Source organism: Balaenoptera ricei, chromosome 8, assembly GCF_028023285.1.
Source record: "Balaenoptera ricei isolate mBalRic1 chromosome 8, mBalRic1.hap2, whole genome shotgun sequence".
NCBI lineage: Eukaryota > Metazoa > Chordata > Mammalia > Artiodactyla > Balaenopteridae > Balaenoptera > Balaenoptera ricei.
In genome coordinates this window covers 30,117,561-30,140,194 of record NC_082646.1, presented here as the reverse complement: position 1 = coordinate 30,140,194, position 22,634 = coordinate 30,117,561, and the positions used below count along the sequence as shown (strand labels likewise).

The following is a 22,634-nucleotide window of genomic DNA, read 5'->3' as shown; positions in this document are numbered from 1 at the left end:
AAAGAGGCCACAATGAGAAACAAGAAAATTACAAATGGGAAAGCCCACTGGTAAAGAAAACATACAGTAAAAGTAGGAAATCATCTATACACAAATAGGATATTAAAACAAGCAACCATAAGAAGAGGAGGGTACAAATGCAGGAAATGGGAATGCATTTGAAATTAAGCGACCAACAAGCTAAAACAACCTTGTGTATATATATATATATATATATATATATATATATATATAGACTGCTGTATCAAAACCAAATTGGAAATGGAAACCAAAAAAGTACAATAGGTACACATAAAAAAAGGAAAAAGCAACCCAAACACAGCACTTATGATGGTGATCAAACCACAAAAGAAGAGAACAAAAGAGGCATGGAAGGGACAAAAACAAACCCAAACAATGAAGAAAATGACAATAGTAACATACATATTGATACATATATATTGATAATTACCCTAAATGTTAATGTATTAAGTGCTTGAACCAAAAGACATAGATTGGCTGAATGCATACAAAAACAAGACCCGTAGGAACCTGCTGTATGGGACAGGGAGCTCAGCTCGGTGATGACCTACATAGGTGGGATGGAGGGTGGGAAGGAGGTCCAAGAGTGGGGGAATATATGTATACATATACCTGATTCACAGTGTTGTACAGCAGAAACTAACACAACATTGTAAAGCAATTATACTCCAATAAAAAAAAATAAAAACCACAAGACCCATACATATGCTATCTACAAGAGACCCACTTCAGACCTAGGGATGCATACAGACTGAAACTGAGGGGTTGGAAAAGATATTTCATGCACATGGAAATCAAAAGAAAGCTGGAGTAGCAATACTCATATCAGATAAAATAGACTTAAAGACTGTTACAGGAGACAAGGAAAGACACTACATAATGATCAAGTGATCAATACAAGAAGAAGATATAACAGTTGTAAATATATATGCACCCAACATAGGAGCACCTCAATATATAAGGCAAATGCTAACAGCCATAAAAGGAGAAATTGACAGAAACACAATAATAGTGGGGGACTTTAATACACCACTTTCGTCAATGAACAGATCATCCAAACAGAAAATCAGTAAGGAAACAAAAGTCTTAAATGACACATTAGACCAGATAGACTTTGATATTTATAGAACACTCCATCAGAAAGCAGCAGAATACACTTTCTTCTAAACTGCACATGGAATATTCTCATGGAAAGATCACATCTTGGGTCTCAAGTCAAACCTTGGTAAGTTTAAGAAAATTGAAATAATATCAAGCATATTTTCTGACAGCCCTATGAGATTAGAAATCAATTACAGGAAAAAAATGTAAAAAACACAAACACATGAAAGCTAAATAATATGTTAATAAACAACCAGTGGATCACTGAAGAAATCAAAGATGAAAAAAAAAAAAAAAAAAAAAAAAAAAAAAAAAAAAAACCTAGGGACACGGCAATCCAAAACCTATGTGATGCAGCAAAAGCAGTTCTAAGATGGAAGGTTATAGCACTAGAATCTTGCCTCAGAAATATCTCAAATAAACAATCTAACTTTACACCTAAATCAACTAGTGCAAGAAGAACAAACAAAACCCAGAGTTAATGGAAAGAAAGAAATCATAAAGATCAGAACAGAAATAAATGAAATAGAAATGAAGAAAACAATAACAAAGATCAATGAAACTAAAAGCTGGTTCTTTGAGAAGATAAACAAAATTGATAAACCTTTAGCCAGACTCATCAGGAAAAAAAGGGAAAGGACTCAAATCAAGAAAACTAGAGACAATAGGAGAAGATGGCGGAAGAGTAAGACGCGGAGATCACCTTCCTTCCCACAGATACAGTAGAAATACATCTACACGTGGAACTGCTCCTACAGAACACCCACTGAACGCTGGCAGAAAACGTCAGACCTCCCAAAAGGCAAGAAACTCCCCCCGTACTTGGGTAGGGCAAAAGAAAAAAGAAATAACAGAGACAAAAGAATAGGGACGGCACCTGCACCAGTGGGAGGGAGCTGTGAAGGAGGAAAGATTTCCACGCACTAGGAGCCCCTTCGCGGGCAGAGAGTGCGGGTGGCAGAGGGGGGAAGCTTCGGAGCCACGGAGGAGAGCGCAGCCACAGGGGTGCGGAGGGCAAAGCGGAGAGATTCCCGCACTTCCCGCACGGAGGCTCGGCGCCGAGCAGCACTCACCAGCCCGAGAGGCTTGTCTGCTCAGCCGCCGGGGCGGGCGGGGCTGGGAGCTGAGGCTCGGGCTTCGGTCGCAGGGAGAGGACTGGGGTTGGCGGCGTGAACACAGCCTGAAGGGGTTAGTGCACCACAGCTAGCCGGGAAGGAGTCCGGGAAAAAGTCTGCAGCTGCCGAAGAGGCAAGAGACTTTTTCTTCCCTGTTTCCTGGTGCGCGAGGAGAGGGGATTCAGAGCGCCGCCTAAACGAACTCCAGAGACGGGCGCGAGCCGCAGCTAACAGCGCGGATCCCATAGCAACAGGGGCGCAGAGGGAAAAACGGAGAGACTCCCGCACAGAGGCTCGGCGCCGAGCAGCGCTCACCAGCCCGAGAGGCTTGTCTGCTCCCCCGCCGGGGCGGGCGGGGCTGGGAGCGGAGGCTCGGGCTTCGGTCGGATCGCAGGGAGAGGACTGGGGTTGGCGGCGTGAACACAGCCTGAAGGGGTTAGCGCACCACAGCTGGCTGGGAGGGAGACCGGGAAAAAGTCTGCAGCTGCCGAAGAGGCAAGAGACTTTTTCTTGCCTCTTTGTTTCGCGGCGCGCAAGGAGAGGGGATTCAGAGCGCCGCCTAAACGAACTCCAGAAACTGGCGCGAGCCGCGGCTATCAGCGCGGACCCCAGAGACGGGCGTGAGACGCTGGGGCTGCTGCTGCCGCCTCCAAGAAGCCTGTGTGCGAGCACAGGTCACTCTCCACACCGCCCCTCCCGGGAGCCCGTGCAGCCCGCCACTGCCAGGGTCCCGTGATCCAGGGACAACACCCCCCGGGAGAACGCACTGTGCGCCTCAGGCTGCTGCAACGTCACGCCAGCCTCTGACGCCGCAGGCTCGCCCCGCCTCCTCTGTACCCCTCCCTCCCCGCGGCCTGGGTGAGCCAGAGTCCCCGAAGCAGCTGCTCCTTTAACCCCGTCCTGTCTGGGCGGGGAACAGACGCCCTCAGGCGACCTACACGCAGAGGCGGGTCCAAATCCAAAGCTGATCCCCAGGAGCTGTGCGAACAGAGAAGAGGAGGGGAAATCTGTCCCAGTAGCCTCAGAAGAAGCGGATTAAAACTCCACAAACAACTTGATGTGCCTGCATCTGTTGAATACCTGAATAGACAACGAATCATCCCAAATTCAGGAGGTGGACTTTGGGAGCAGGATATATTAATTTTTCCCCTTTTCCTTTTTTTTTTGTGAGTGTATATGTATATGCTTCTGGGGGAGATTTTGTCTGTATAGCTTTGCTTTACAATAGCTTTATTTTACTTCACTATATTATAGCTTCTTTCTTTCTTTTCTTTCTTTCTTTCTTTCTTTCTTTCCTTCCTTCCTTCCTTCCTTCCTTCCTCCTTCCTTCCTTCCTTCCTTTCTTTCTTTCTTTCTATTTTTTCTCCCTTTTACTCTGAGCCGTGTGGATGAAAGGCTCTTGGTGCATCAGCCAGGCATCAGGGCCGTACCTCGGAGGTGGGAGAGCCAACTTCAGGACACTGGTCCACAAGAGACCTCCCAGCTCCACGTAATACCAAACGGCAAAAATCTCTCAGAGATCTCCATCTCAACATCAAGACCCAGCATCACTCAATGACCAGCAAGCTACAGTGCTGAACACCCTATGCCAAACAACTAGCAAGACAGGAACACAGCCTCATCCATTAGCAGAGAGGCTGCCTAAAATCATAATAAGGCCACAGACACCCCAAAATACACCACCAGACGTGGACGTGCCCACCAGAAAGACAAGATCCAGCCTCATCCACCAGAGCTCAGGCACTAGTTCCCTCCACCAGGAAGCCTACACAACCCACTGAACCAACCTTAGCCACTGGGGACAGATACCAAAAACAACGGGAACTACAAACCTGCAACCTGTGATAAGGAGACCCCAAACACAGTAAGATAAGCAAAATGAGACGACAGAAAAACACACAGCAGATGAAGGAGCAGGGTCAAAACACACTAGACTTAACAAATGAAGAGGAAATAGGTAGTCTACCTGAAAAAGAATTCAGAATAATGATAGTAAGGATGATCCAAAATCTTGGAAATAGAATAGACAAAATGCAAGAAGCATTTAACAAGGACGTAGAAGAACTAAAGAGGAATCAAGCAATGATGAAAAACACAATAAATGAAATTAAAAATACTCTAGATGGGATCAATAGCAGAATAACTGAGGCAGAAGAAAGGATAAGTGACCTGGAAGATAAAATGGTGGAAATAACTACTGCAGAGCAGGATAAAGAAAAAAGAATGAAAAGAACTGAGGACAGTCTCAGAGACCTCTGGGACAGCATTAAACGCACCAACATTCGAATTATAGGGGTCCCAGAAGAAGAAGAGAAAAAGAAAGGGACTGAGAAAATATTTGAAGAGATTATAGTTGAAAACTTCCCTAATATGGGAAAGGAAATAGTTAATCAAGTCCAGGAAGCACAGAGAGTCCCATACAGGATAAACCCAAGGAGAAACACGCCAAGACACATATTAATCAAACTGTCAAAAATTAAATATAAGGAAAACATATTAAAGGCAGCAAGGGAAAAAAAACAAATAACACACAAGGGAATCCCCATAAGGTTAACATCTGATCTTTCAGCAGAAACTCTGCAAGCCAGAAGGGAGTGGCAGGATATACTTAAAGTGATGAAGGAGAAGAACCTACAACCAAGATTACTCTACCCAGCAAGGATCTCATTCAAATGTGATGGAGAAATTAAAACCTTTACAGACAAGCAAAAGCTGAGAGAGTTCAGCACTACCAAACCAGCTTTACAACAAATGCTAAAGGAACTTCTCTAGGCAAGAAACACAAGAGAAGGAAAACACCTACAATAACAAACCCAAAACATTTAAGAAAATGGGAATAGGAACATACATATCGATAATTACCTTGAATGTAAATGGATTAAATGCTCCCACCAAAAGACACAGGCTGGCTGAATGGATACAAAAACAAGACCCATATATATGCTGTCTACAAGAGACCCACTTCAGACCTAGAGACACATACAGACTGAAAGTGAGGGGATGGAAAAAGATATTCCATGCGAATGGAAATCAAAAGAAAGCTGGAGTAGCAATTCTCATATCAGACAAAATAGACTTTAAAATAAAGACTATCACAAGAGACAAAGAAGGACACTATATAATGATCAAGGGATCGATCCAAGAGGAAGGTATAACAATTGTAAATATTTATGCACCCAACATAGGAGCACCTCAATACATAAGGCAAGTACTAACAGCCATAAAAGGGGAAATCGACAGCAACACAATCATAGTAGGGGACTTTAACACCCCACTTTCACCAATGGACAGATCATCCAAAATGAAAATAAATAAGGAAACACAAGCTTTAAATGATACATTAAACAAGATGGACTTAATTGATATTTATAGGACATTCCACCCAAAAACAACAGAATACACATTTTTCTCAAGTGCTCATGGAACATTCTCCAGGATAGATCATATCTTGGGTCACAAATCAAGCCTTGGTAAATTTAAGAAAATTGAAATCGTATCAAGTATCTTTTCCGACCACAACGCTATGAGACTAGATATCAATTACAGGAAAAGATCTGTAAAAAATACAAACACATGGAGGCTACACAATACATTACTTAATAATGAAGTGATTACTGAAGAAATCAAAGGGGAAATCAAAAAATACCTAGAAATAAATGACAATGGAGATACGACGACCCAAAACCTATGGGACGCAGCAAAAGCAGTGCTAAGAGGGAAGTTTATAGCAATACAAGCCTACCTCAAGAAACAGGAAACATCTCGAATAAACAACCTAAACTTGCACCTAAAGCAATTAGAGAAAGAAGAACAAAAAAACCCCAAAGCCAGCAGAAGGAAAGAAATTATAAAGATCAGGTCAGAAATAAATGAAAAAGAAATGAAGGAAACAATAGCAAAAATCAATGAAACTAAAAGCTGGATCTTTGAGAAGATAAACAAAATTGATAAACCATTAGCCAGACTCATCAAGAGAAAAAGGGAGAAGACTCAGATCAATAGAATTAGAAATGAAAAAGGAGAAATAACCACTGACACTGCAGAAATACAAAAGATCATGAGAGATTACTACAAGCAACTCTATGCCAATAAAATGGACAACCTGGAAGAAATGGACAGATTCTTAGAAATGCACAAACTGCCGAGACTGAACCAGGAAGAAATAGAAAATATGAACAGACCAATCACAAGCACTGAAATTGAAACTGTGATTAAAAACCTTCCAACAAACAAAAGCCCAGGACCAGATGGCTTCACAGGTGAATTCTATCAAACATTTAGAGAAGAGCTAACACCTATCCTTCTCAAACTCTTCCAAAATATTGCAGAGGGAGGAACACTCCCAAACTCATTCTACGAGGCCACCATCACCCTGATACCAAAACCAGACAAAGATGTCACAAAGAAAGAAAACTACAGGCCAATATCACTGATGAACATAGATGCAAAAATCCTCAACAAAATACTCGCAAACAGAATCCAACAGCACATTAAAAGGATCATACACCATGATCAAGTGGGGTTTATCCCAGGAATGCAAGGATTCTTCAATATACGCAAATCAATCAATGTGATACACCATATTAACAAATTGAAGGAGAAAAACCGTATGATCATCTCAATAGATGCAGAGAAAGCTTTCGACAAAATTCAACACCCATTTATGATAAAAGCCCTGCAGAAAGTAGGCATAGAGGGAACTTTCCTCAACATAATAAAGGCCATATATGACAAACCCACAGCCAACATTGTCCTCAATGGTGAAAAACTGAAACCATTTCCACTAAGATCAGGAACAAGACAAGGTTGCCCACTCTCACCACTATTATTCAACATAGTTTTGGAAGTGTTAGCCACAGCAATCAGAGAAGAAAAAGAAATAAAAGGAATCCAAATCGGAAAAGAAGAAGTAAAGCTGTCACTATTTGCAGATGACATGATACTATACATAGAGAATCCTAAAGAGGCTACCAGAAAACTCCTAGAGCTAATCAATGAATTTGGTAAAGTAGCAGGATACAAAATTAATGCACAGAAATCTCTTGCATTTCTATACACTAATGACGAAAAATCTGAAAGTGAAATTAAGAAAACACTCCCGTTTACCATTGCAACAAAAAGAATAAGATATCTAGGAATAAACCTACCTAAGGAGACAAAAGACCTGTATGCAGAAAATTATAAGACACTGATGAAAGAAATTAAAGATGATACAAATAGATGGAGAGATATACCATGTTCCTGGATTGGAAGAATCAACATTGTGAAAATGACTCTACTACCCAAAGCAATCTACAGATTCAATGCAATCCCTATCAAACTACCACTGGCATTTTTCACAGAACTAGATCAAAAAATTTCACAATTTGTATGGAAACACAAAAGACCCCGAATAGCCAAAGCAATCTTGAGAACGAAAAATGGAGCTGGGGGAATCAGGCTCCCTGACTTCAGACTATATTACAAAGCTTCAGTAATCAAGACAGTTTGGTACTGGCACAAAAACAGAAATATAGATCAATGGAACAGGATAGAAAGCCCAGAGATTAACCCACACACATATGGTCACCTTATCTTTGATAAAGGAGGCAAGCATATACAGTGGAGAAAAGACAGCCTCTTCAATAAGTGGTGCTGGGAAAATTGGACAGGTACATGTAAAAGTATGAAATTAGAACACTCCCTGACACCATGCACAAAAATAAACTCAAAATGGATTAAAGACCTAAGTGTAAGGCCAGACACTATCAAACTCTTAGAGGAAAACATAGGCAGAACACTCTATGACATACATCACAGCAAGATTCTTTTTGACCCAGCTCCCAGAGAAATGGAAATAAGAACACAAATAAACAAATGGGACCTAATGAAACTTAAAAGCTTTTGCACAGCAAAGGAAACCATAAACAAGACCAAAAGACAACCCTTAGAATGGGAGAAAATATTTGCAAATGAAGCAACTGACAAAGGATTAATCTCCAAGATTTACAAGCAGCTCATGCAGCTCAATAACAAAAAAACGAACAACCCAATCCAAAAATGGGCAGAAGACCTAAATAGACATTTCTCCAAAGAAGATATACAGATGGCCTACAGACACATGAAAGAATGCTCAACATCATTAATCATTAGAGAAATGCAAATCAAAACTACAATGAGATATCATCTCACACCGGTCAGAATGGCCATCATCAAAAAATCTAGAAACAATAAATGCTGGAGAGGGTGTGGAGGAAAGGGAACACTCTTGCACTGTTGGTGGGAATGTAAATTGATACAGCCACTATGGAGAACAGTATGGAGGTTCCTTAAAAAACTACAAATAGAACTACCATACGACCCAGCAATCCCACTACTGGGCATATACCCTGAGAAAACCATAGGTCAAAAAGTGTCATGTACCACAATGTTCATTGCAGCTCTATTTACAATAGCCAGGACATGGAAGCAACCTAAATGTCCATCGACAGATGAATGGATAAAGAAGGTGTGGCACATATATACAATGGAATATTACTCAGCCGTAAAAAGAAATGAAATGGAGGTATTTGTAATGAGGTGGATGGAGTTAGAGTCTGTCATACAGAGTGAAGTAAGTCAGAAAGAGAAAAACAAATACAGTATGCTAACACATATATACGGAATCTAAGGAAAAAAAAAAAAAAAAAAAGGCCATGAAGAACCTAGTGGCAAGACGGGAATAAAGACACAGACCTACTAGAGAATGGACTTGAGGATATGGGGAGGGGGTGGGGGGAGATGTGACAGGGTAAGAGAGTGTCATGGACATATATACACTACCAAATGTAAAATAGATAGCTAGTGGGAAGCAGCCGCATAGCACAGGGAGATCAGCTCGGTGCTTTGTGACCACCTAGAGGGGTGGGATGGGGAGGGTGGGAGGGAGGGAGATGCAAGAGGGAAGAGAAATGGGAACATATTGTATATGTATAACTGATTCACTTTGTTATAAAGCAGAAGCTAACACACTATTGTAAGGCAATTATACTTCAATAAAGATGTTAAAAAAAAAAAAAAAGAAAACTAGAAATGAAAAAGGAGAAGTTACAATTGACATTGCAGAAATACAAAGGATCATAAGAGACTACTACAAGCAACTCTATGCCAATAAAATGGACAACCTGAGAGAAATGGACAAATTCTTAGAAAGATACAACCTTCCAAGACTGAACCAGGAAGAATAAAAAATATGAACAAACAAATCACAAGTAATGAAATTGAAACTGTGATTAAAAATCTTCCAACAAACAAAAGTCCAGGACCAGATGGCTTCAAAGGTGAATTATACCAAGGATTTAGAGAAGAGATAACACCTATCCTTCTCAAACTCTTCCAAAAAATTGCAGAGGGAGGAACAGTCCCATGCTCGTTCTACAAGGCCAGCATCACCCTGATACCAAAACCAGACAAAGATATCACAAGAAAAGAAAGTTGCAGGCCAATATCACTGATTAACATAGACACAAAACTCCTCAACAAAATACTATCAAACAGAATCCACAACACATTAAAAGGATCATACACTGTGATCAACTGGGATTTATCCCAGGGAGACAAGGGTTCTTCAATACTTGCAAATCAATCAGTGTGATAAACCATATTAACAAATTGAAGAATAAAAACCATATGATCATCTCAATAGATGCAGCAAAAGCTTTTGACAAAATTCAACACCCATTTATGATAAAATCTCCCCAGAAAGTGGGCATAGAGGGAGCTTACCTAACATAATAAAGGTTATATACAACAAACCCACAGCCAACATCATTCTCAATGGTGAAAAACTGAAAGCATTTCCTCTAAGATCAGGAACAATACAAGGGTGCCCACTCTCACCAATATTATTCAACATAGTTTTGGAAGTTTTAGCCATGGCAACCAGAGAAGAAAAAGAAAAGGAAACCAAATTGGAAAAGAAAAAGAAAAGTAAAAGAAAACAGTAAAATCACTGTTTTCAGATGACCTGATACTGTACATAGAAAACCCTAAACATGCCACCAGAAGACTACTAGAACTCATCAATGAATTTGGTAAAGTTGCAGGATATAAAATTAATATGCAGAAATCTCTTGCATTCCTATACACTAACAATGAAAGATCAGAAACAGAAATTAAGGAAACAATCCTATTTATCCTTGCATCAAAGAGGATAAAATACTTAGGTATAAACCTACCTAAGGAGGGAAAAGACCAATACTCAGAAAACAATAAGATAATGATGAATGAAATCAAAGATGACACAAGCAGATCAGATGGAGAGATATACCATGTTCTTGGATTGGAAGAATTATTACTATCAAAGTGACTATACTACCCAAAGCAATCTACAGATTCAATGCAATCTATATCAAATTACCAATGGCATTTTTCACAGAACTAGAACAAAACATTTTACAATTTGTATGGAAATACAAAAGACTCTGAATAGTCAAAGCTATATTTAGAAAGAAAAACAGAGCTGGAGGAATCAGACTCCCAGACTTCAGACTATACTACAAAGCTACAGTAATCAAGACAGTATTGTACTGGTCCAGAAACAGAAATGTAGATCAATGGAACAGGATAGAAAGTCCAGAGATAAATCCACGCACTTATGATCAACTAATCTATGACAAAGGAAGCAATAATATACAGTGGAGAAAAAACAATCTCTTCAATAACTGGTGCTAGGAAAACTGGACAGCCACATGTAAAAGAATGAAATTAGAACACTCCCTAACACCATACAAAAAAATCAACTCAAAACAGATTAAAGGCCTAATTGTAAAGCTGGATACTATAAAACTCTTGCAGGAAAACATAGAACACTCTCTGACATAAATCACAGCAAGATCTTTTCAGTCCACCTCCTACAGTAATAAAAATAAAAACAAAAATAAACAAATGGGACCTAATTAAACTTAAATCTTTTGCACAGCAAAAGAAACCATAAACAAAATGAAAAGTCAACCCACAAAATGGGAGAAAATATTTGCAAATGAAGCAATTGACAAGGGATTAAACTCCAAAATATACAAACAGCTCATGCAGCTCAATATCAAAAAAACGAACAACCCAATCAAAAAACAAACTTAGGGTTACTTGGGGGGAAAAGGGGAGAGGGACAAATTGGGAGATTGGGAATGACATATACACACTACTATACATAAAATAGATAACTAGTATGGGCTTACTGTATAGCACAGGGAATTCTTCTCAGTACTCTGTAATGACCTATATGGGAAAAGAATAAAAAATGAGTGGATACATGTATATGTATAACTGATTCCCTTTGCTGTACAGCAGAAACTAACACAACATTTTAAATCAACTATACTCCAATGAAAATTTAAAAAAAAAAAAGCTGAATTGGGCCCCTTGGGAAAAATAGATTGGTAGGAGGGGAAAAGCAGGTGGGCGTATAAAACAGAGGGGAGTTAACATGAGGCCAACTTGGCTCTGGTTAAAAACTAACCAAGGAGTGGAGTAGAAAGTAAACAGTGACAGTTAGTGCATCTGTTGGCCTCCAGCTGTTTTCCTTTTCAGCTATAAATAAGATAGGTTGTTTCTGGTACTGGGCAGCTTGCAAGGTGTCAATATTGCACAAATTAACCCCAACCTCTCAGGAATAAAATTTGCACCTGCATGAAAGTGTGGTTATGGGACATGAATAAGAATGGAAATGAGAACCCTATCATAGCTCCCTAGTTCACAAATATTGTTTGAAATAACTGTAATTCTCACAGTGAATGTCTCTGACTGAAGTTCTGTTGAAACATTTCTGGGATTATCTAAACATTTCATTAAATTGAATTGTTTTATTAATTAAACATGTAATACTCATACAGCAACTTTTAAAATACTGGATATCACCAATGCTTTAATTGTGCAAAGCTGTGCAAGCTTCAGAATAAAGCTGCTTCTGCTATCTTGAAAAAAATAATAATAAAATAAAATGGTTTTCCTGTGTTTCATACACAAGTCACTAATTTACAAAGAATTATTTTAGAAGATATTAAAATACTAAAAACAATTCAATTTTTTTCTTTAATGAAAAAAGTATATGAAAATATTATGTTGTGTTGTTACCTTTGAGGACACCAATGAGGCTACAAAGCTGCTCATTAGTAACTGTCATTAGAATTTCTCTAATTAAAGAAATTTTCAGTTTCACAAAATAAGAATTTTAATTTCTAGTACAGAAATAAAGTTGTACTTTTTAAAATATCCGATTACTTTTTCCTAAAATTTCTTAGTTTCTAATTTTCTAAACATTCCTAAAAAACATAGAAAAAAATTAATGTAGCAGAAGGAAAAGTCTCTTGATGTTGTTTTGTCCTTATTCTTTTTATCATAATAAAATATTGCTATATCCATAGGCAGGTGAGAATTATCTAAGTATTCTGTGGTATCAGAGGTATCTAAAAACAGAGATTTTGCCTAGAAAAATCTTACCTGCTTTTCAGGACTACGAACCAATCTACTCATAGAAAATCATTCTCACCAGTTGAGGCACCTAACAGTCTATCATGAATTCTTATAAATCATCAATAAATTAAGTACATCTAAATTCTTTGAACCAAAATAATTTTCTTTCTTATGTTAAAGTATTCTTTTTAGAAATATATGTAAACTATTAGTTTGTCTCATAACATTGTCATTCTCTTTGAGGGGATTATAGCATAGTAGTTTTCTGAACAAGATATAATGAAATGATTGGTCATTTATACAGTGAGATTGAAATTAGAGGGTTGTTTTTTTTTTTTTTTACTTCAACCACTTAATTTTTAGTGTGTCTTATGAATTTCTTCTAATTAGGATAAATCACTTTCATAAGAAAAGCAATATTATTTTCTCAACATGTTTCCACATGGCATTATGCTAGAATAGTTAAAATTCTGTTTTTAAAAATATGATCATTCAGTAAAGTTAAATTGGTTTTCTCATATTTCCTTATATCTTCACAGATTGTGAGTGTTGGAAAGCATGTTAAAGGCTACCATTATATCATTGCAAACTTGGTAAGAACTCTTTATTTTCTATTTTTCATAAGAATTGCTCAGACATTCAAGATTATGTTAACTGTGCCTTGAAATAGTGCTCTATTATTAAACTATATTACTTACTAAGCTTTTTATAACACATAGGCTAGTACTCTTATGTGTCCACAAAAAAATTAATGGTCAATCTAAGAAAGAAATGGAAAATTTTATTTAGGCCTACCTGAGGATTATAACCCGCTAGATAGTCTTTCAGAAAGCTCTGAGGACTGTTCTGCCCATTAGAGGTCAAAGCAATGAGATTTTCTGCACAACTTAGAGGTCAAAACATAAGTTTTTGAGATAAAGGGTTATGAATCAAAGTAACATATTGACAGTTTATATAGTCCAACAGGCAATAGTGGGTCATTGTGATCCCTTACAGGACTGAGAAAGGAATGTTATCTCTTAATCTCCTAAGTAGTTACCTTGCTGGTGCCAGGAGAAAATTGCTTCTTTTTTTTCTTTTTCTTTCTTTTTTTTTTTTTTTTTTTGTGAGTAGGCATTCCTGGGTCTTCTAAGGGGATTTAGCTAATGTATTAATGTATAATGCAGATGCACAGAAAAGGGGGAGGAGGTGGTAGCTCAAATGGTGAAAAAATTTTATGTTAAATTTTTCTTGTCTTTCCTTAAAAACAATTGTATTTCATTAATCACAGTGATCATTATATTTCTAATTCAATATATTTTGGTGCAGATAAGCTTGATATCTGCCATAGTGACCTTTAAAGCTAATTATAATGTTTGTTTTACTATGATATTACTTGGCAAATTAGATAATGGCCTTTAGTCTGTGTGACTGATAAATGTGCTACTCTATGGATGAAGATTGCCAATACTTAGGGGTATTACAAAAATGATTAAAACTGATGACCCATGTTTTTTAATTTTATGAAAAACAAGCTTGAAATGGCTATTTAAGAAAGTTTTTGTTAGAAGTAATCCAAATTATTTTAATAGTGTCAACTTTTCACATATATATAGATGTTTATTGTACAAGATACAGGCATTAGTATAAAATTCTTAAAGGTGTAAGTCAAGTCCTTTTAGATTTCTTGGCAAGGCTCAAGTATTTCTTGTTAACTTTGCAAGTGTGGGGGAAAACTGACCATACAGAGGGCCATTCTCCTTGATTTATAAGAGTACCCTGATAAATAGGGCAGTATCAGATCTGCCCTAAGGGCTTGATCTCAAAAGTGGTTTATCCTAGAGAAGTTAAGACTGTGTTCTCCTTTTTCTCTTTTCCCACCACATATCTCTTTGGTGAGGATCTTGTGCTCAAAGCAGGGAAAGAACAAAAGGCTGCAAAACAGATTCATATTCATCCACTCTTTTCATGTGGCAAGTGGGCCATCACACTTTGAGACAGGAATTTTAAGTCTTTAATGAACTAGGTTTCACTATGGAGTTGAGATACTAAAATGCAGTGTAAACTGTAAGGTCTTATTGTGTTGTGTTTCTTGCATAAAGTATAATTTTGTTAATTAATATTATCATGAAAATACTGAGAAATTTTTACTTGTTTTTTCCATTGCTTTTAGTAGGCCTGTAGTCTGGATGTTTTAACATATTTTATAAAAATATAAATCTTAAAGCAAATATATCCTGATATTAATCACCATAAGAGAAAAAGAGAGACATTTATTGATGTGACTTATAATGTCACAATGGCATTATGCAAGGAGACTCTAGCAAATAGAAGGTTTTAATATCATCTATTCTTTCCAAACAATGGAATTCAGAAGGAAAAGAAAAAAGACAAACTGTTACAGATTATCATGCCAGAACGGAATTGCTGGCATTGACATACCAATACAAAATTAAAAGAATTAATAGTTATAATATCCTAATGGCTATAACAGCCTGTATTAGACAGCCTTAGTAGATGGCATCACATTCAAGTTATCTACATAATGACTAAGTAACAACGTATGAAGTAGAAAAGACTGATTTAGTTGGAGGGATTACGATGGAGACAAGGGAAGCTCTTGAACTCCCTTCCTCCCACAGACACACATACAGAGCAATTCCTCTGAGAAAAATCCAGAAACTAGCTGAGCAACTCCTACACATCAGGCAGCTGAGAAAACACCCACACAGAAATGGGTTGGCAAGGGTGAGACACACTCTTTCCATAAACACTACTCCCAGCATAGTGCCATACAATCAGAAGGGAATCCCCAACTCTCAGCTTCTACATGAAGAGCAAAGGATTTGGACCACATGTTTAGCACCTCAGTTTTTAAGGCTGCCACTCAAAAGAGAGCCCCTCAAAAACACCTAGGTCCAAAAGCCAATGGGGCATGCATCCACATGACCACAATGGTGTGAAACTAGAAATTAATTACAAGAAAAAAACTGGAAAATCTACAAATATGTGGAGATTAGCCAAATGCTCCTGACAACCATTGGGTCGAAGAAGAAATCAAGAGTGAAATAAAAAAGTACCTTGAGACAAATGCAATTGGAAATGGAAACATACCATACCAGAACATATGGAATACACGTAAAGCAGTTCTAAAAGGGAAGTTTATAGAAATAGATGCCAACATTAAATCAAAATAGAGAAATCAAATAAAGAACTTTATACCTCAAGGAACTAGAAAAATGAGAACAAACTAAGTTCAAATTTAGGTGAAGGAAGGAAATAACAAAGATCAAAGTGGAGATAAATGAAATAGAGACTAAAAAGACAATAGAAAATATCAATGAAGGTAGTTTTTGGAAAAGATAAACAAAATTGACAAATCTTTAACTAGACAAAGGAAAAAGAAAACTTTTAAAAATCATAAAGGTAAGAAGATCAATTGCAACTAATACCACACAAATACTAAAGATCATAAGAAACTACAATGAACAATAATGCCCACAAATTATATACCCTAGAAGAAATGAATAAATACCTAGAAACATAAAACATATCAAGCATGAATTATAATTAAAAGGAAAATCTGAACTAATCAATAACAAGAGAGGAGTTTGAATCAGTAACCAAATCACTCCCTCACAAAAAAGTCCAGGACCATATGGCTTCATGGATAATTTCTACCAAACATTTAAACAAGAATAATTACCAAATCTTTTACAATTATTCCAATAAATAGAAGCAGAGAGAACACTTCCAAATTAATTTTCAAGGCCAACATTACACTGATACCAAAGCCAGACAATGACACTGCAAAAAAAGTAAATTTCAGACTGATTGTTGAACATAAATGCAAAAATCCTCTACAAAATATTAACAAACCAAATTAAACAGTACATTAAAAGGATCGAATGAAGATCATATCAAGATCAAGAGGGATTTGCCCAGAGATGCAAGGATGGTTTGATATTGGCGAATTGACCAATGTGATGCACCACATTATGAAAAGAATAAAAATCATATGATCATCTCAATAGAGGCAGAAAAAGCTTTGACATAATTCACATCATCTCATGATAAAAAAATCTCAAGAACCTGAGTATAGAAGGAACATACTGCACTATAACAAAGGCCATGTATGACAAGCCCACATCTAACATCATACCTAATGTTGAAAAGCTGGAAGCTTTTCCTTTAAGATGAGGATGTCTTCTCTCACCACTATTTTTCTTTCTTTCTTTCTTCCTTCCCTTCTTTCTTTCTTTCTTTCTTTCTTTCTTTCTTTCTTTCTTTCTTTCTTTCTTTCTTTCTCTCTACAAATGACCCAATTTCGTTCCTTTTTCTGGCTGAGCAATATTCCATTGTATATATGTACCATATCTTCTTTATCCATTCATCTGTCAATGTGCATTTAGGTTGCTTCCATGTCCTGGCTATTGTAAATAGTGCTGCAATGAACATTGGAGTATGTGTGTCTTTTTGAATTATGGTTTTCTCTGGGTATATGCCCAGTAGTGGGATTGCTGGGTCATATAGTAATTCTACTTTTACTTTTTTTAAGGAACCTCCATACAGTTCTCCATAGTGGCTGTATCAATTTACATTCCCACCAACAGTGCAAGGGGGTTCCCTTTTCTCCACACCCTCTCCAGAATTTGATGTTTGTAGATTTTCTGATGATGCCCATTCTAACCAGTGTGAGGTGATACCTCAGTGTAGTTTTGATATGCATTACTATAATAATTAGTGATGTTCAGCAGCTTTTCATGTGCCTCTTAGCCATCTATGTGTCTTCTTTGGAGAAATGTCTATTTAGGTCTTCTGCCCATTTTTGGATTGGGTTGTTTGTTTTTTTAATATTAAGCTGCACGAGCTGTTTATATATTTTAGAGATTAATCCTTTGTCCATTGATTCATTGGCAAATATTTCTCCCATTCTGAGGGCAGTCTTTTCATTTTGTTTCTACTTTCCTTTGTTGTGCAAAAGCTTTTAAGTTTCATTAGGTCCCATTTGTTTATTTTTGTTTTCATTTCCATTATTCTAGGAAATGGATCAAAAAAGATCTTGCTGTGATTTATGTCAAAGAGTGTTCTTCCTAAGTTTTCCTCTAAGAGTTTTATAGTGTCTGGTCTTACATTTAAGTCCCTAATCAATTTTGAGTTTATTTTTGTGTATGGTGTTAGGGAGTATTCTAATTTCATTCTTTTATATGTAGCTGTCCAGTTTTCCCAGCAGCACTTATTGAAGACACTGTCTTTTCTCCATTGTATATCCTTACCTCCTTTATCAAAGATAAGGTGACCATAGGTGCGTGGGTTTATCTCTGGGCTTTCTATCCTGTTCCATTGATCTATATTTCTGTTTTTGTGCCAGTACCATACTGTCTTGATTACTGTAGCTTTGTAGTATAGTCTGAAGTCAGGGAGTCTGATTCCTCCAGCTCCTTTTTTTTCCATCAAGACCACTTAGGCTATTTGGGGTCTTTTGTACCTCCATACAAATTTTAAGATTTTTTGTTCTAGTTCTGTAAAAAATGCCATTGGTAATTTGACAAGGATTGCATTGAATCTGTAGATTGCTTTGGGTAGTAAAGTCATTTTCACAGTCTTGATTCTTCCAATCCAAGAACATGATATATCTCTCCATCTGTTTGTATCATCTTTAATTTCTTTCATCCGTGTCTTATAGTTTTCTGCGTACAGGTCTTTTGTCTCCCTAGGTAAGTTTATTCCTAGGTATTTTATTCTTTTTGTTGCAGTGGTAAATGGGAGTGTTTCTTTAATTTTTCTTTCAGATTTTTCATCATTAGTGGATAGGAATGCAAGAGATTTCTGTGCTTTAATTTTGTATCTTGCAACCTTACCAAATTCATTGATTAGCTCTAGTAACTTTCTGGTGACATCTTTAGGATTCTTTATGTATAGTATCATGTAATCTGAAAACAGTGACAGTTCTACGTCTTCTTTTCCAATTTGTATTCTTTTTAATTCTTTTTCTTCTCTGATTGCCATGGCTAGGACTTCCAGAACTATGTTGAATAATAGTGGTGAGAATGGACATCCCTGTCTCATTCCTGATCTTAGAGAAAATGCTTTCAGTTTTTCACCATTGAGAATGATGTTTGCTGTGGGTTTGTCATTTATGGCCTTTATTATGTTGAGGTAGGTTCCCCCTATGCCCACTTTCTGGAGTTTTTATCATAAATGGGTGTTAAATTTCGTCAAAAGCTTTTTCTGTATCTATTGAGATGATCATATGGTTTTTCTTTTCCAATTTGTTAATATGGTGTATCACATTGATTGATTTGCATATATTGAAGAATCCTTGCATCCCTGGGATAAATCCCACTTGATCACGGTGTATGATCCTTGTAATGTGTTGTTGGATTCTGTTTGCTAGCATTTGTTGAGGATGTTTGCATCTATATTCATCAGTGATATTGGTCTGTAATTTTCTTTTTTTGTAGTATCTTTGTCTGGTTTTGGTATCATGGTGATGGTGGCCTCATAGAATGAGTTTGGGAGTGCTCCTTCCTCTGCAATGTTTTGGGAGACTTTGAGAAGGATGGGTGTTAGCTCTTCTCTAAATGTTTGATAGAATTCACCTGTGAAGCCATCTGGTCCTGGACTTTTGTTTGTTGGAAGATATTTAATCACAGTTTCAATTTCATTACTTGTGATTGCTCTGTTCATATTTTCTGTTCCTTCCTGGTTCAGTCTGGGAAGCTTATTCCTTTCTAAGAATGTGTCCATTTCTTCCAGATTGTCCATTTTATTGGCATTCAGTTGCTTGTAGTAGTCTCTGAGGATGCTTTGTACTTCTGCAGTGTCTGTTGTAACTTCTCCTTTTTCCTTTCTAATCTTATTGTTTTGAGTCCTCTCCCTCTTTTTCTTGATGAGTCTGGCTAATGATTTATCAATTTTGTTTTTCTTCTCAAAATACCAGCTTTTAGTTTTATTGATCTTTGCTATTGTTTTCTTTGTTTCTATTTCATTTATTTCTGCTCTGATTTTATGATTTCTTTCCTTCTACTAACTTTGGGTTTTGTTTGTTCTTCTTTCTCTAGTTCCTTTCGGTGTAAGGTTAGATTGTTTATTTGAGATGTTTGTTGTTTCTTGAAGTAGGATTGTATTGCTATAAACTTCCCTCTGAGAACTCTTTTTGCTGCATGCAATAGGTTGTGGATTGTCGTGTTTTCATTGTCATTTGTCTCTAGGTGTGTTTTGGTTTCCTCAATGATTTCTTGGTTATTTAGTAACATATTCTTTAGCCTCCATGTGTTTGTGTTTTTTACTTGTTTTTCCCTGTAAGTGATTTCTAACCACACAACATTGTGGTCAGAAAAGATGCTTGATATGATTTCCATTTTCTTAAATTTACTGAGTCTTGATTTGTGAACCAAGATGTGATCTATCCTGGAGAATGTTCCGTGCGCACTTGAGAAGAACGTGTAATCTGCTGTTTTTGGATGGAATGTCCTGTAAATATCAATTAAATCTCTCTGGTCTATTGTGTCATTTAACGCTTGTGTTTCTTTATTAATTTTCTGTTTGGATGATCTGTCCATTGGTGCAAGTGAGTTGTTAAAGTCCCACACTATTATTATGTAACTGTCGATTTCCTCTTTTATAGCTGTTAACATTTGCCTTATGTATTGAGGTGCTCCTATGGTGGGTGGATATATGTTTATAATTGTTATATCTTCTTGTTGGATTGATCCCTTGATCATTATGTAGTGTCCTTCCTTGTCTCTTGTAACATTCTTTATTTTTAAGTCTATTTACCTGATATGAATATTACTACTCCAGCTTTCTTTTGATTTCCATTTGCATGGAATATCTTTTTCCATCCCCACACTTTCAGTCTGTATGTGTCCCTAGGTCTGAAGTGGATTGCTTGTAGACAGCATATATATGGGTCTTGTTTTTGTATCCATTCAGCAAGCCTGTGTTTTTTGGTTGGAGTTTTTAATCCATTCACGTTTAAGGTATTTATCAATATGTATGTTCCTATTACCATTTTCTTATTTATTTTGAGTTGTTTTTGTAGGTTCTTTTCTTCTCTTGTATTTCCCACTTAGAGAAGTTCCTTTAGCATTCATTTTAGAGCTGGTTTGGTGGTGTTGAATTCTCTTAGCTTTTGCTTTTCTGTAAAGCTTTTGATTTCTCCATCAAATCTGAATGAGATCCTTGCTGGGTAGAGTAATCTTGGTTGTAGGTTCTTCCCTTTCATCACTTTAAATATGTCATGCCACTTCCTCCTGGTTTGTAGAGTTTCTGCTGAGAAATCAGCTGTTAGCCTTATGGGAGTTCCATTTTATGTTATTTGTCATTTTTCCCTTGCTGCTTTTAATAATATTTCTTTGTCTTTAATTTTTGCCAATTTGATTACTATGTGTCTTGGTGTGTTTCTCCTTGGGTTTATCCTGTATGGGACTCTCTGCACTTCCTAGACTTGGGTGGCTATTTCCTTTCCCAAGTTAGGGAAGTTTTCAACTATAATCTATTCAAATATTTTCTCGGGTCCTTTCTCTCTCTCTTCTCCTTCTGGGACCCCTATAATGCGAATGATGTTGCATTTAATGTTGTCCCAGAGGTCTCTTAGGCTGTCTTCATTTCTTTTCATTCTTTTTTCTTTATTCTGTTCCACAACAGTGAATTCCACCATTCTGTCTTCCAGGTCACTTATCCGTTCTTCTGCCTCAATTATTCTGCTACTGATTCCTTCTAGTGTATTTTTTCATTTCAGTTATTGTATTGTTCATCTCTGTTTGTTTGTTCTTTAATTCTTCTAGGTGTTTGTTAGACATTTCTTGCATCTTCTCAACCTTTGCCTCTATTCTTTTTCTGAGGTCCTGGATCATCTTCACTATCATTATTCTGAATTCTTTTTCTGGAAGGTTGCCTATCTCCACTTCATTTAGTTGTTTTTCTGGGGTTTTATCTTGTTCCTTCATCTGGTACATAGCCCTCTGCCTTTTCATCTTTTCTATCTTTCTGTGAATGTGGGTTTTGTTCCACAGGCTGCAGGATTGTAGTTCTTGTTTCTGCTGTCTGCCCTCTGGTGGGTGAGGCTATCTAAGAGCCTTGTGCAAGTTTCCTGATGGGAGGGACTGGTGGTGGGTAGAGCTGTCTGTTGCTCTGGTGGGCAGAGCTCAGTAAAACCTTAATCTGCTTGTCTGCTGATGGGTGGGTCTGGGTTCCCTCCCTGTTGGTTTGTTTGGCCTGAGGCGACCCAACAATGGAGCCTACCCAGGCTCTTTGGTGGGGCTAATGGTGGACTCTGGGAGGGCTCATGCCAAGGAGTACTTCCAGAACTTCTGTTGCCAGTGTCCCTGTCCCCACAGTGAGACACAGACACCCCCTGCCTCTGCAGGAGACCCCCCAACACTAGCAGGCAGGTCTGGTTCTGTCTCCTATGGGATCACTGCTCCTTCCCCTGGTCCCGATACTCACACCATCCTGTGTTTGTCCTCCAAGAACAGAGTCTCTGTTTCCCCCTGTCTGGTCAAGGTCCTGCAATCAAATCCCACCAACCTTCAAAATCTGACAGTCTAGGAATTCCTCCTCCCATTGCCAGACCCCCAAGCTGGGAAGCCTGACGTTGGGCTCAGCACCTTCACTCCAGTGGGTAACTCCTGTGGTATAAGTGTTCTCCAGTTTGTGAGTCACCCACCCAGCATTTATGGGATTTGATTTTATTGTGATTGCACCCCTCCTACCATCTCACTGTGGCCTCCCCTTTGTCTTTGGATGTGGGGTATCCTTTATGGTGAGTTCCAGTGTCCTCCTGTCAATGACTGCTCAGCAGTTAGTTGTGATTCTGGTGCTCTCGCAAGAGGGAGTGAGCGCACGTCCTTCTACTCTGCCATCTTGATTCAATCTCTCACCACTATTTTTCAATATAGTACTGAAATCCTAGACAGAGCAATGAGCCAAAAAATAAATAAATAAAAGGAATTCAAATTAGAAAGGAAGAAGTAAAATTGTCTG

The 22,634-nt window shown here is 37.7% G+C and overlaps 1 protein-coding gene across 3 annotated transcripts in view; it reads left to right on the top strand.

The window, feature by feature from the left end:
- Positions 1 to 22,634, top strand: part of GRIA4 (glutamate ionotropic receptor AMPA type subunit 4) — a 536,727-nt gene that overhangs the window by 378,579 nt on the left and 135,514 nt on the right. For all 3 annotated transcript variants that reach the window (XM_059929352.1, XM_059929353.1, XM_059929354.1), the window contains exon 5: positions 13,205 to 13,258. In XM_059929352.1, the coding sequence (XP_059785335.1) occupies positions 13,205 to 13,258 (54 nt within the window). The remainder of the gene's footprint in view (positions 1 to 13,204; positions 13,259 to 22,634) is intronic.